At 35.0% G+C, this 12,827-nt stretch overlaps 1 protein-coding gene across 7 annotated transcripts in view; it reads left to right on the forward strand.

Annotated features, from left to right (window-relative positions):
• LOC106875262 (kalirin) overlaps positions 1-12,827 on the forward strand; it is a 551,716-nt gene that overhangs the window by 270,587 nt on the left and 268,302 nt on the right. For all 7 annotated transcript variants that reach the window (XM_052965684.1, XM_052965687.1, XM_052965686.1 and 4 more), the window contains 4 exons: positions 5,320-5,435; positions 11,336-11,497; positions 11,662-11,844; positions 12,672-12,791. In XM_052965684.1, the coding sequence (XP_052821644.1) occupies positions 5,320-5,435; positions 11,336-11,497; positions 11,662-11,844; positions 12,672-12,791 (581 nt within the window). The remainder of the gene's footprint in view (positions 1-5,319; positions 5,436-11,335; positions 11,498-11,661; positions 11,845-12,671; positions 12,792-12,827) is intronic.

Here is a 12,827-nt window from a genome sequence, read left to right on the forward strand (position 1 = left end):
TCTCTCTCTCTCTCTCTCTCTCTCTCTCTCTCTCTCTTACACACACACCCACATGATTTGTATATCTATATGAAAAATGTAATCTCCTCTAATTATGTTGCTTGTGTGTATGTATTTGTTGTTTAACCGTGAATGATGGATAAACTACAAAAAATAAATACACAGTGTAAAATTTAGTGCTCTTCTCTTTGTATACTTATCTTCTGTGTGTATGTTTGTGTTTAACATATGTAGATACAAGATAATTTACTAATACTAGGTAAATATTTCCAATTGTATTATTCTGCTTTTGATACTTTCTTGATCCCCTGTACTCCATAATCTGATATATTTGTAGTGCTTCAATTTCTATCAAGGTGAACCCTCTAACTCTCTTCTGATCCTTTCACCTGCCATTCACCTATGTTTGTGTGTCTAAATAAATACATACAGGTGCAGGTGTGTGTGCATGCTCACACACACACATACACTGAACTACTTGAAATTGGATATAGATTGTCAAAATATTGTGTATTTATTAAGCTGAAAGTTCATATTTATAACTCTGAGATTTATGTCTCTGATTGTCAAACAGAATGTGTGTGTGTGTGTGCGAACATTCCTTTGTCTCCTACATCATCAAATCACTCAGTGTGGGTGTGGCAGTTACTGTCTATAGTACTTATCTCTGATGGTGTATATCTCAGTAGCAAAGTGCTTGGAGTTTATGTTAATGATGATGCTGCTGCTGCTATTTTTGTGTGGCTTTATTTTGTTGTATGTTTGTTTGGGATTGAGATGGAGGTATAGTGTTCTTAATATTGAGTGAGTTCTTATCCACCTGGCATCAACTTCACATATTTCTTCCCGCTGTAGCTGATATTTAAAATAACTAGTTGAGTATTGTTGCCCCCAAATTTGTTGTTTGTGCCTAAGACAGAACTTGTTCTGTGTTGAAATCCTGCTGACGTTAGGTTTGCTTTTCACCCTTCTAATGTCAATAAAAAAAGAACCGGTCAGCTACAGAGTAGATTTAATCAGCTGTCCCCACTTGCAGTGTATGACCTTGGGACACTATTAAATAAAAATCATTATGAGTGGCAGAGAAGAGCAAAGTATTGGAGTAAAAGTGTAGTTTTTAGTTATAGTTCAGACACTCTGGCATTTTATTATGCTCGTTTAGATTCTGAGGTCAAATCCTGCTGAGGGTCAGTTTTCTTTGTAATCAATAAAATATATGCAAATGAAGTAATGGATCTGATGTAATTTGTTATAGATTTCTCACAAACTTTTGGTCCTGTACCATCACAAGAAATATTTTCATCATAATCATTTTAAATGACTTGTTTTACAAATCCTTACTTATGAAAGAAATCCTTATTATTAAGAGTGAGGGACTGATAGATTCAACAGAGTGCCAAGTACATCAGTTTTGCATAGTTGTGTGATTTATGTTATTTTCTTGGGTGGTGCTTATGCTTTTTGTGTGCTGTGTGATTGATGTTGTGTTTTAGTGTTGGACAGTGTTTTAGTGTTGGAGTATGTGCTTTGTGAGATGTGTTATATTATTGGATAGCAACTGAGTTTTTGGTTTTATAGTGTCAAATATTGATTATGTAAAATTAAATATTGTGTTATTGTACTAAGTAGTGATTGTGTAGATTATGTATTGCATGCAGAGAATATAGTATTTGAATTGTGGTATTGAATTAAAAGTCTCTTGTACATGGTGTGTGGTTTGTGCCTGTAGGGCTCTCAATTTGACTGTGAACCCTGGTATAGTTTATATATATCATATTGCTTCAATTATTACTGGTTACTTTCTTTCACCCTGCTTATTTCAGTTTCCAGATCCTTGTGCTGTGACATTTTATCTCCCTCTCTTAGGCAATGTTTTAGCATGACACTAAAGATATCTGTTAGAGTACAGACATTTACTTTTCAGTTCATGTTTATTTTATTTGGACAGTTTGCCTTGGATCTCTTTGTTAATCTGGATAGGCATGTCGGCAATTTTTAACTTTTATTTGTTTCAGTCACTAGACTGTATGAGGGCACCACCTTAAAGAACTTTAAGTGAAATGAACCAGCCCCCAGCATTTTTTTTTAAAGCCTGGTACTTATTTTACTGGTCACTTTTGCTGGGGATGTAAACACCAACACTTGTTATCAAGTGGTGGTGGGACACAGGCACACACACACACACACACACACACATACACACATGATGGGATTCTTTCAGTTTCCATTCACCAAATCCACTTACAAGGCTTTTGTCAGGTCAAGGCTATAGTAGAAGACACTTTCCCAAGGTGCCATGCAATGGGGCTGAGCCTGGAACCATGTGGTTGTGAAGCAAACTTCTTACCACACAGTCACAGTCATGCTGCAACCATGTTCAAGATAATTGTGTTCAAGTTGTTATTACATACTGTTTCTGGTATATGTTTATGCATGCCAATTCCTCTCCAGTTTAATGTCAAAATACCAATATATTTATTGCCCAGTGGTCATAATATGCTGACTTGATTATGTCTCTGAATATATTTGAACTTGACAAAAACTGGGCAACTGGAGACAGTATGCTCATAACACTGATTGCATAATCTACACCTATTGATAGTGTCTGTTTTCATTGGTTGAATTTTGTAGTAATCTGAAATTAAGTATTGGTTCTGTGTGGCTAAACACAAGCTTTTTGTTTCTGCTTTTAACCCAAAGCCTTTGTACCAATTTTTGGATCTGGCTTACTTTCTCTCTGTCAAGTTTTGCTGACATTATCACTATCATTAGTTGCCTATTCGTACCCATGACAAAGTTAGGGCTTTCATTTGTTGGTTATTGCCCATGAAATGGTTTATCTCTCTTAATGTTTGTTTCTTTCCTGCAGTATATTGTTTTGAATTCCATTGTGATTTTTTCTCTTTTGGGTCTTTTTTAATGTTCTTTGTTTGTGTTTATCTAAATCTTTAGTGCATTTTATTGTTTGTATTTCATGGTTTCCTTATACAGAGAGAAAAACTTTTTGATCCTGTAAATGTTTTTCTTTGCAGACTCATAATAGCATCTGAGAAAATGCCTTGAGGTATTTGTTCTGGCTCTTTATGCTTTGAGTCGAATACCATTGAGGTTAACTTTGCCTGAAAATTCCAGACATTGTGCCTATATTAGAAACAGTTATTGTAACAGAATTCCATGTTGATTGTACTGAAAAAGTGATATCTTGAAATTTAGTGTCAACAACAACTCCCTTCAAATCTAACAAACTTTACACAAGATTCTTATGTAATAGATGACTGTTTCCAGTAATTCTGCTATTTGGGTGTCAGGAGTCTCAGTTCCAGTGTTTCCTATTTTCAGCAACAGCTACTTTGGTGTTTCCTAGTGTAACTAATGATCACAGGGACAACTTTCACTCTCATCTCATTGGGTAGGTTTTCTTAGTTTTCTTCACCAACCCAAGATACTTTCCAATCTTCTTCCTTTTGTTTTTGCTTTTCCCACGATTTTTGGATGCTTTTACTGATCCACCAAGTGCAATCTTTTATTAGAAAGATTGTTTTTTTTTTTATTTCCTTTCTCCACATTCTGTTTATCTTCATGTCCAAATCTTTATATCTGGATAATTTCTCCATTTCTTTTAATGGCACATTATTGTTTGTTTTATACATCAGTTAGGAAGCACCTGCTTTCCTTGTTGTTCTTCTCAACAACATTCAGCTGGTTAGCTATGACCTCCTTTTGTCTGGATTGACTTCAGTGTGGTCATTTTGTTGTTCTCTCATATCTTTTATTGTGTCTGTTTACACTATCTATTTTCTCTTTGTATTTCATCATGCTTCTATAACTTCCAGTATATGAAACCCCTCACTTTGAATAGGCAGCTAATGATAATAACATGTATTTGCTTTATTGTATACTTTTGTAGATTCTGGTGGGAAGCCTTTGATTTTGTATCTCAGTCAAGAATTCTTCAGTCTCAGCTTTAAGTCCTTGAATTAGCCATTTAGAAACTTTATTGACATTTTAGTATGTCATACTGTGATTACATTTTTCACTTAGATTTGATGGTTGCTTGTTCTTCTGTTGTAGTTGTATCTGAGTCTAGTCTGGTTCAACATGTTGATTAAAGTTGCTAGAGTCAGATAGAAAAGGAGTGGAGAGAAATTTCCCTTGGAATATTCTTCTTTTAATGGGGATGAGATTTGCTTTTATGATTCCCTCTTCTATCTATGTCTGCAGAATTGCTTGCTTTTTACTTGGTACTAGTTTAATCATGGCTCATTTTTCAGGATCCATATCTACAGAATGTTATCAAAGGCCTTCTGGTAGTTAACGTATGTCATACACAAACACATCTTTTCCTTTTATTGCAGTCTTTAGTTATGGCTTTGCTGATAAGTAGTTAATTTTTATAATTATATGAGCTACTATCTACCTCCTCCTCCTTGGCAGTGAACTGCCAGAATCATTACAGTATTTTTAATTCTTTATTTTCTGAGTTCAAATCTATTGAGCTCTTCTTTGCCTTTCTTCTCTGGAATTAAAATAAAGTACCAACCAAGTATTGGAGCTGATAGTATAGACTTTCTCCTTCTCAAAATTACTGACCTAGTACCTACATTAGAAACTGTTATTACTTTCATTGTTGTTTTGTTTTATGCAAGCTGTTCAAACTCTCACCCAGAGACTTCATGTAACAAACAGCAAGTTGGATGTTTTGCTGTGGATATTAAGGGTAGCAGTGATATATTATAGGGAAAGGAGATCAAATATTTAGAATTATTATTATTATTGCTAGAGAAGCGAGCTGGTAGAATTGTTAGCATGCTGGGCAAAATGCTTAGCAGTATTTCGTCTGTCTTCACGTTCTGAGTTCAAACACTGCCAAGGTCAACTTTGCCTTTCATCCTTTCGGGGTCGATAAATTAAGTACCAGTTATGCACTGGGGTGGATGTAATCGATTTAATCCCTTCCCCCAAATTTGAGGCTTTGTGCTTCCAGTAGCAAGGATTATTATTATTATTATTATTATTATTATTATTATTATTATTGCTAGAGCGGTGAGCAGGCAGAATCATTAGCATGTTGGATTAAATGCTTTGCAGTATTTTGCCTGTTGCTATGTTCTGAGTTCAAATTCCACCAAGGTCGACTTGGCTTTTCATCCTTTCGGGGTCGTAAATTAAGTACCAGTGAAGCACTGGGGTCGATGTAATCAACTAGTCCCCTCCCCAAAATTTCAGGCTTTGTGCGTATAGTAGACAGGATTATTATTATTATTGTTATTATTATTTGAAATGATTCTTATTATGCCTTTTTTTTTTGTTTGTTATTAGGTGTTCTACAACAACTTAATGAAAGTCGTGCACAGTTGGAGGAACTATGGGCCACCCGCAAACGGAAATTGGATCTGTGCTTAAAATTACGTCTTTTTGAAAGGGATGCATTAGAGGTAAAGAAATATTACTGATTTAAAGCACAGTTAAAAAACAATGTTGGTATGTAGAAATTTGTGTGCTTGTGATTTGTTATATTGTAAATGTTTTATTTAAAAAGAAAAGAACATTATGATGTATATTATTTGCCCACAGAAGTAAACCAATTCTTGCATTTGTTGTTATGTAGTCCCATGTTAGCTCACTCTTTAATAGACCTGTGAGACATTGGAAGCAAGCTGTTTGAATGTTTCGATATGACCCACAGATCATGCACAACCTTCAGGTTGAGGTCAATATTACACATGCTGACATACAGGGCCTTTGAGTGAGTGAGTGAGTGAGGTGGTGGTGGTGGTGGTGGTGGTGGGGGGACTGTAGGTATATTGCATTCTCCCTATTTGGCCAATCAGGTTTTGTAGGCTGGCTCAAGTGGTGGTTATAAGAGTAACAGACAAGGTAGACTTAGCTAGACCATGGTAATTATCTCCCTTTATCACTTATTTCCCAGTGGAATATATGCTAGCACAGTGCATTAAGTTAATGAGATTGTTAATGCTACAGGAATTTTGATGTATATGTGTTTTTATGCATTAGTCTCAGTAGAGAGGGAGTAGTAGCAGTCAGTTTTGCTCACTTATTCCTCTAGTAGTACAAAGGTAGCTGAATAAAGAATTGTGTTAACCATGACTACCTTGTCTCTATTGTGGAGCTTATTTCTTTTTGTTAGCTTCCAGTCAGCCCTGAATGAGTTAAACTACTATTACAAGTGGTTCAGACATGACCATTTCAGCAAATGCAACAGATTTCTTTGGCTGACCATACATTGCTTCCAGTGTAACTAAGGATGTCACAAGACCTATTTGACCCTCTCTCCAACACTCCATATTTCCATCTCTCATTTTTATCACTGTAGATTCCTCCTTACCATTTTAAAAGAATAATTAAGAGACCTCATTGGACCTGTGTATATCTCATACACTCTACCTAAATACCTCACTGATCATTTGGTATTGACATTCATCAGTCACTCTCACCATTTATTCACCTATTGTTATCAGTCACTCCTTCTCTCAAGTCTAGCCTCTCTAGCACAGTTACCATGATAAAACACACTCAGCATATTCTATAAAGTGTTTGGTGTTAGAAAGAGCATCCAGCTGTAAAAACCCAGCTAAAAATGAAACTTATGCACAAGATTTGATCCCCTGACCCATCTAGGGAAGCAGAAATGACTCAACCGCATCATGCCACTAGGGAAAGTGGATGCAAAACTGTCTTTGATGATGACAGCAGCAAGAATTATGCAAGCTAATGTGTTCTTTCTGTTTTAAAACATTAGAGTGTGATTTGAATGAGATTTGGCTTATTTCTAGCATGTTAATCAACCATGTAGATGCTGTTCATTGCCTTATGGAATGTACTGTCCTTAGACCTAGGTTCTGAAGTATATTGAGAGAGAGATATGGTTGCTACAGTAGATAAGTTCAGTGACTAATAACATCCTCTCTGGTTCATAGTTGGGAGTGTGATGCAGTAGTATATTATTTGGGGAAGGGATCTCTACAATCTGGTTATAATTTCAATGCTGATCATCATCATCGTCATCATCATCATTTAACGTCCACTTTCCATGCTAGCATGGGTTGGACAATTTGACTGAGGACTGATGAACCAGATGGCTACACCAGGCTCCAATCTGATTTGGCAGAGTTTCTACAGTTGGATGCCCTTCCTAATGCCAACCGCTCCTGATGTCCTTGTTAAAGCCTTTGAGACCACAGTCCCCAGTATTCTTCATGTTAAAATGAGAAGTCATTATTCTGTGAGCCACATATATATAGAGGATATAGGTTATTGTTAATTTCTTGTTTTATGGTGCCACTATTGAAAGATGTTGCAGTCAGCTGGAGCAAGTATTTCTTTTTATTGAAAATCACATCTTTTCACTCTAGATGTTCGTCACCTGAAGGTCTTTCCCTATGAGAGATCAATTGTGCAATCTAATGGAATATTTGTAATATATACAGTACTTCTGATTCTTATAGTAGTGGACTCAACCTCTTCACGGTACCAATTTAAAGGACTACAGCAACGTAATTGAATTGATCCCTAGTGCCCCTGGACTGGCTTGTGCGGGTGGCACATAAAAGACACCATTTCGAGCGTGGCCGTTTTCGTGTGGGTGACACGTAAAAGCACCCACTACACTCTCTGAGTGGTTGGCGTTAGGAAGGGCATCCAGCTGTAGAAACTCTGCCAAATTAGATTTGAGCCTGGTGTTGCCATCCGGTTTCACCAGTCCTCAGTCAAATCGTCCAACCCATGCTAGCATGGAAAGCGGACGTTAAACGATGATGATGATAAGCTCTATTTAATGCCACTGTACTTGATTCAATCAAGGGGCATAATTTAATGGTGCCTGTTATTGTCTATTGTGTATTGTCTGTTACACATTGTATAGTTATACATTGGTGATGTTCTAATATGTAATTGTGTGTTTGTGTGCATGCATGATAATATGTAGTGTGTGCGTTATATCTTGAAAAAAAATATGTTATAAGTATAGCATAAGTGGCAGTAGTTCTATATATATTCTAGGTTTGTATCTAATCATTATAGCACACACCCTGCACCAACATGACAATAGAAGAACATTCTGTGCTGCCCAGGAAATAAAGCACTTAGTTGTTTGCCAATTTGCTGAATGAGAATTATGATAATTCTGCATGAATTTATTTTAAACATATTGTTTATATTATTTTGCAACAGATATACTTTTCTTTTTTACACTTAAAATTTCACTTGCATTACAATAACCCACTGTAAAAGTAACAGGATTGTTGTGGATGGAATATTTTTCTTTAATGTTACTTTTATAGTGGGTGTATCACACACAACACACACACAACACACACAGACACACACACACACATCTTCAATCTCTTCCCACCTCTCTCTGTATGTGTACATACAGGATAAAGTGATTAAGCTAGTCAGTATGCAGTAGGATAATTAAGCTTAAACAAATCTTAGAAAAGAAAACAGCAACTTTTACCTCAGCCTACACTCCTCAATCAGGACTGCCAGATGACCAAAAGGGCCATTTTAGGATACCCTTTAGCAGTTTACCTCAATAATGAATGATAGTGACCTTGTCCTTATGGCCTGTGGCCTCAACAAGCATGAATGGCAGCATGCTGAGGGATTCCATGGTATGCATGGAGACTATGGATTTTGTTTTTAAAATGAGGAGGGAACAAGGATCTTGGAGCTCCGTTATGCAAATGACTTTATGATCTGCAACACCAACTTGAAGAAATCAGCCAGTCTCCTGATCACCTACCAATTTGGTGGGCATGCAAGCCATGTTCTCACCAATAAGCAGGATAGACATATCCTTAGTTTCTTTTACTAAGGTAAGCTAATTAGCAGTAGAGGAGGATGTTCTGAAAATATAGCTGCCAGAACACAAACTGGCTGGAGAAAGTTTAGAGACCTGTTAGCTCTGTTGACAACAAAAGGTCTTTCTCTCAGAATGAAAGGCAGATTGTATGAGGCTTGTGTACAAGGTAGTGATACTTGGATTGTGGATGCTGAGGAAACATGAAGACTAGAAGGAAATGAAGCTTGTATGCTCTACTGAATATGCAGTCAAGTGTGCATGCACGACACAATAGTGTCTCAAATATTTTCTTGTCCCAAAAAAGAATGTCCAGTATTTGAGATGTCATTTTGTCAACTAATATAACATTTTGGCAATGTTATAGATGTATGAGATGACCATGAAAGATCATCAGAGATTAGGAGACTTAGAATTTTAGTGATGTTGAGAGACTTATTACTTATGTGTGTGTATAGAGAGAGAGAGAGAGAGAGAGAGAGAGTTTGGGAAAGGCTTTTTCTTGATATGTGTACAGTTAGAGATGTAGTAACTGTGTCATATCTATTTTATTCATTATGAATTCAGTTGTTCCATTATTCATTTCTGTCATCTGCTGATCTAGTGTCAGTATAACCTAATTCATCTATAATACATATATATTTAGATTTTTATGTTGCTAATACTATACACCCAGTTATTTGAAAATAGCCTGAATTCTTTAGAACTTTAATTTTGCAAGAACTTTACAGATGTTTGTTACTGATTAAGTAACATTTTGTTCATACTTGGAACAACTGAATTCATAAATGAAAGTGCCTGACATTAGCTAGAATGTCTTATTGACATCACCAAACATTGTATTGTTGATATTAAGGATAGTGTATCCTTAATATCTATGACTTTTCCTAATTTGGTAAAATAGTCTTATCTGTGGAGTGAAAGGATAGTGTATCCTTAATATCTATGGCTTTTCCTAATTTGGTAAAATAGTCTTATCTGTGTAGTGAAATTTGAGAGAGGTTATTTGCAGTCAAAACTGTTTTCCTGGTACAAGTTAATTCTGGGGCTAACAACAGTCTTATGATGATTGTCAGTGCTTTCCGTTGTAGCATTGTTCTTGACAGATGAGAAAAGTATAATTACATAAAATACATGACTTGTTTAATTATATCTATTCTAAGGATATGACTATAACTTTTACATCACAGTGGAAGTGCATTGAAGTTTTGTTTGCTCCACTAACAAATACATAAAAGACAAGGTTAATAGTTTGAATAATTTTAAGCTGATGGGATAGAATGAGTCACATTGTCTGAAAGCACACCTCTGCATGTTGTAGGCATCAGTATTATTGTGCTCCTATATTGATATCTGGAGATATATAAGCAAAAAAGAAATTTCACCCTAACTATAATCTCATTTATCATTAATACAGCATGTACACTGAAGAGGCAACAATATGTATCCTATAATGGTTATCACTTATCATTAGTGTCCCATAGCTGAGCTAGGCCTACATTTTCTCCTCATGCTCTCTGAATTGTGTTTTATAGCTAACAGGGGTATACTCTCCAACATTAACAACAACAGTAGCTATAGATGAAACTCTATATATGTATCAGAAATCAAACAATATGTTTTAAGATGTCTAATAAACACACTTGGATGTAGGGTTGAATTATTGTTTACATGTCTGTTTAATGGGTGTTGAGTAACGGGTTCACTTGATATATAATTTTGATGATGATGATGATGTTAGATCTGATGAAAATAAGGACAAAAGGAAAATCATGATCTTAATACATTATATATAATGAACATTTGGAGCAGTCTTTTAAAGGATTAGAGTTTTCACATGGCCAGAGGTCAGTGACATACTAGTTATACATGTACCACACCTGTGTTGGTGCCATGTAAAAAGCATGTGCTGGTGCCACATAAAGAGCACTCAGTACACTTTGTAAAGTGTTTGGCATTAGGAAGAAAATCCAGCCATAGAAACCTTGCCAAAGCAGACAATCGGAGTCTGGTGCAGCTCTCTGGCTTGCCAGCTTCTGTCAAACCATCTGACCCATGCCAGCATGGGAAATGAATGTTAAATGATGATGATGATGATAATAGAGAAATAGGGGCTGTATACATACCTTACGTAGACCTTTCCAAACTGTTGAAGTTATTATTAAGACTGAACTTCTGTGGGATAAGGTCTGTAGGCAAAAAAGTGAACAGGTAGGAAGTTCTAGGAAATGAAAAATTGAGTAAAATGTTTAAAGCTGAGTCAAGGAGGTTAAAACTCTCAAGAAATGACAAGAGAGATGAGTGCATTGGATGGGCTTGGAAAATGCTGGTGTGAGTTCAGAAGAGCAAAAGCTTTTGCAGAGGAAAGAATAGAGGATATAACATTTAGTGATTTTTTTTTTTAAACCTGAAAAATTGTTGAATGTTATTTGGCAGTCATGTCCAAAACTACTAGATATGTTATTTTATTTTGAATATTATATGGATATTTACATTGTTGACGTTTGTTGAAAGGTATCGTCACAATTGGAGTTATGGGCAGAAGAACTACAGCACATGGAAATGTGCAATGATCCAGCAAAAGCAGAACAGATCTTACTGATGCACACAGAAAATTTATTGCACATGCAGAACTGTACATTCGAAGTTCTGCAACGAGGTCAAGAGCTTTGTCAGGTCAGTGGATGTGTTCTATTTAATTTTTAAAAAATTTCTGATTAGAGTTTTAAAAAATAATAAAAGTGATATACTTCGTATTCATGTTAAATTGAAAATTATTTGGAATTGTGAATATTTGCAAATTTTAATAATAAATATCATTGTAATTTTGTCTCTTTCAGTTGTTTGAAAACACAGGTGTGCAATTAATGGCTGATTCACAATATGATGCTCAGACTAGAATCCAACTATTGCTGGAATATTTGCATGAACGAGAATTGGATTTAGAGAATTTGGCTGAAAGTCGTCGCATTCGTCTGGAGCAATGTGTCCAGCTACGTAATTTTGAGTATGAAACCAGGCAGGTGAGGATTAAGTATTGGAATTATTCTCAACTTTAATAAAGTGATTATCTCTAACTATTGACAATTTCAATAACCATCATGTGTCAACTACATCTGAAATTAGGTAACAAAATATATGGAAACCAAAAGAACTCTGAGAATTATATTTCTTTGGAATCTACAAACTGCAACTGTTTCTCTGTTTCATTAAATAAACTTACACATTTCAAAAATATTTTACAATTCTTCATAATGTTTTTCTTCAATTCAAAAAATTACTCAGAGATTGCAGTCTATATTTCACTGCATGCACTTATGGTAAAGTTTTCAAAATGCTTTTCTACAATTCTTCAAAGTTGTCTTCTATTTGAAATGTTGTGGGGAAAGAAATCTTGATTAAAAAAAAAAAGATTGTTTTCTGAACATTTCTGCTTGAATTCTCAACTTCTCATTAAATCTTTTTCAAAACTTAATTTCTACTTAATAAACTGTATAAAAGTAACTTTTTATATATCCTTAGTAAAATCATGTCAAAAATGGGAAATCTATTCATTGCTCTCTCTAGATGTTTTATGGCTGATATTTGATATATGAATAGAGATTTTTCTCAATGGAAAAAAAAAGAACAACTTTTTTTTATCATTATTATTTATTTTACGATTGTGAAATTCTAAAATAACCTGTTTGTCAAGATATGTGTAAATTAATTACAAATTGGTATACATTGGCGTTATTATATCATTTGTTATTTATTGTATTTAATATTTTACATTTTTCTACAATAAAACTCACCTTTTGTAATGTTTATAGTGAACACATATTTATAATGAATACAACATTCATTTTAGGTGGTTTCTTGGATTCAAAATGGAGAGACAATGTTGACTGCCAGTTTTATGTGTCCAGATAATTTAATGGAAACTGAACAACTGAAGAAAGAACATGAAAAGTTTATGTTGGCTATTGAGGTACAGTTGTCTTTTGTTTCTGATTTTTTTTTTTTT

The sequence above is a fragment of the Octopus bimaculoides genome, chromosome 2, assembly GCF_001194135.2.
Source record: "Octopus bimaculoides isolate UCB-OBI-ISO-001 chromosome 2, ASM119413v2, whole genome shotgun sequence".
Classification (NCBI taxonomy): domain Eukaryota; kingdom Metazoa; phylum Mollusca; class Cephalopoda; order Octopoda; family Octopodidae; genus Octopus; species Octopus bimaculoides.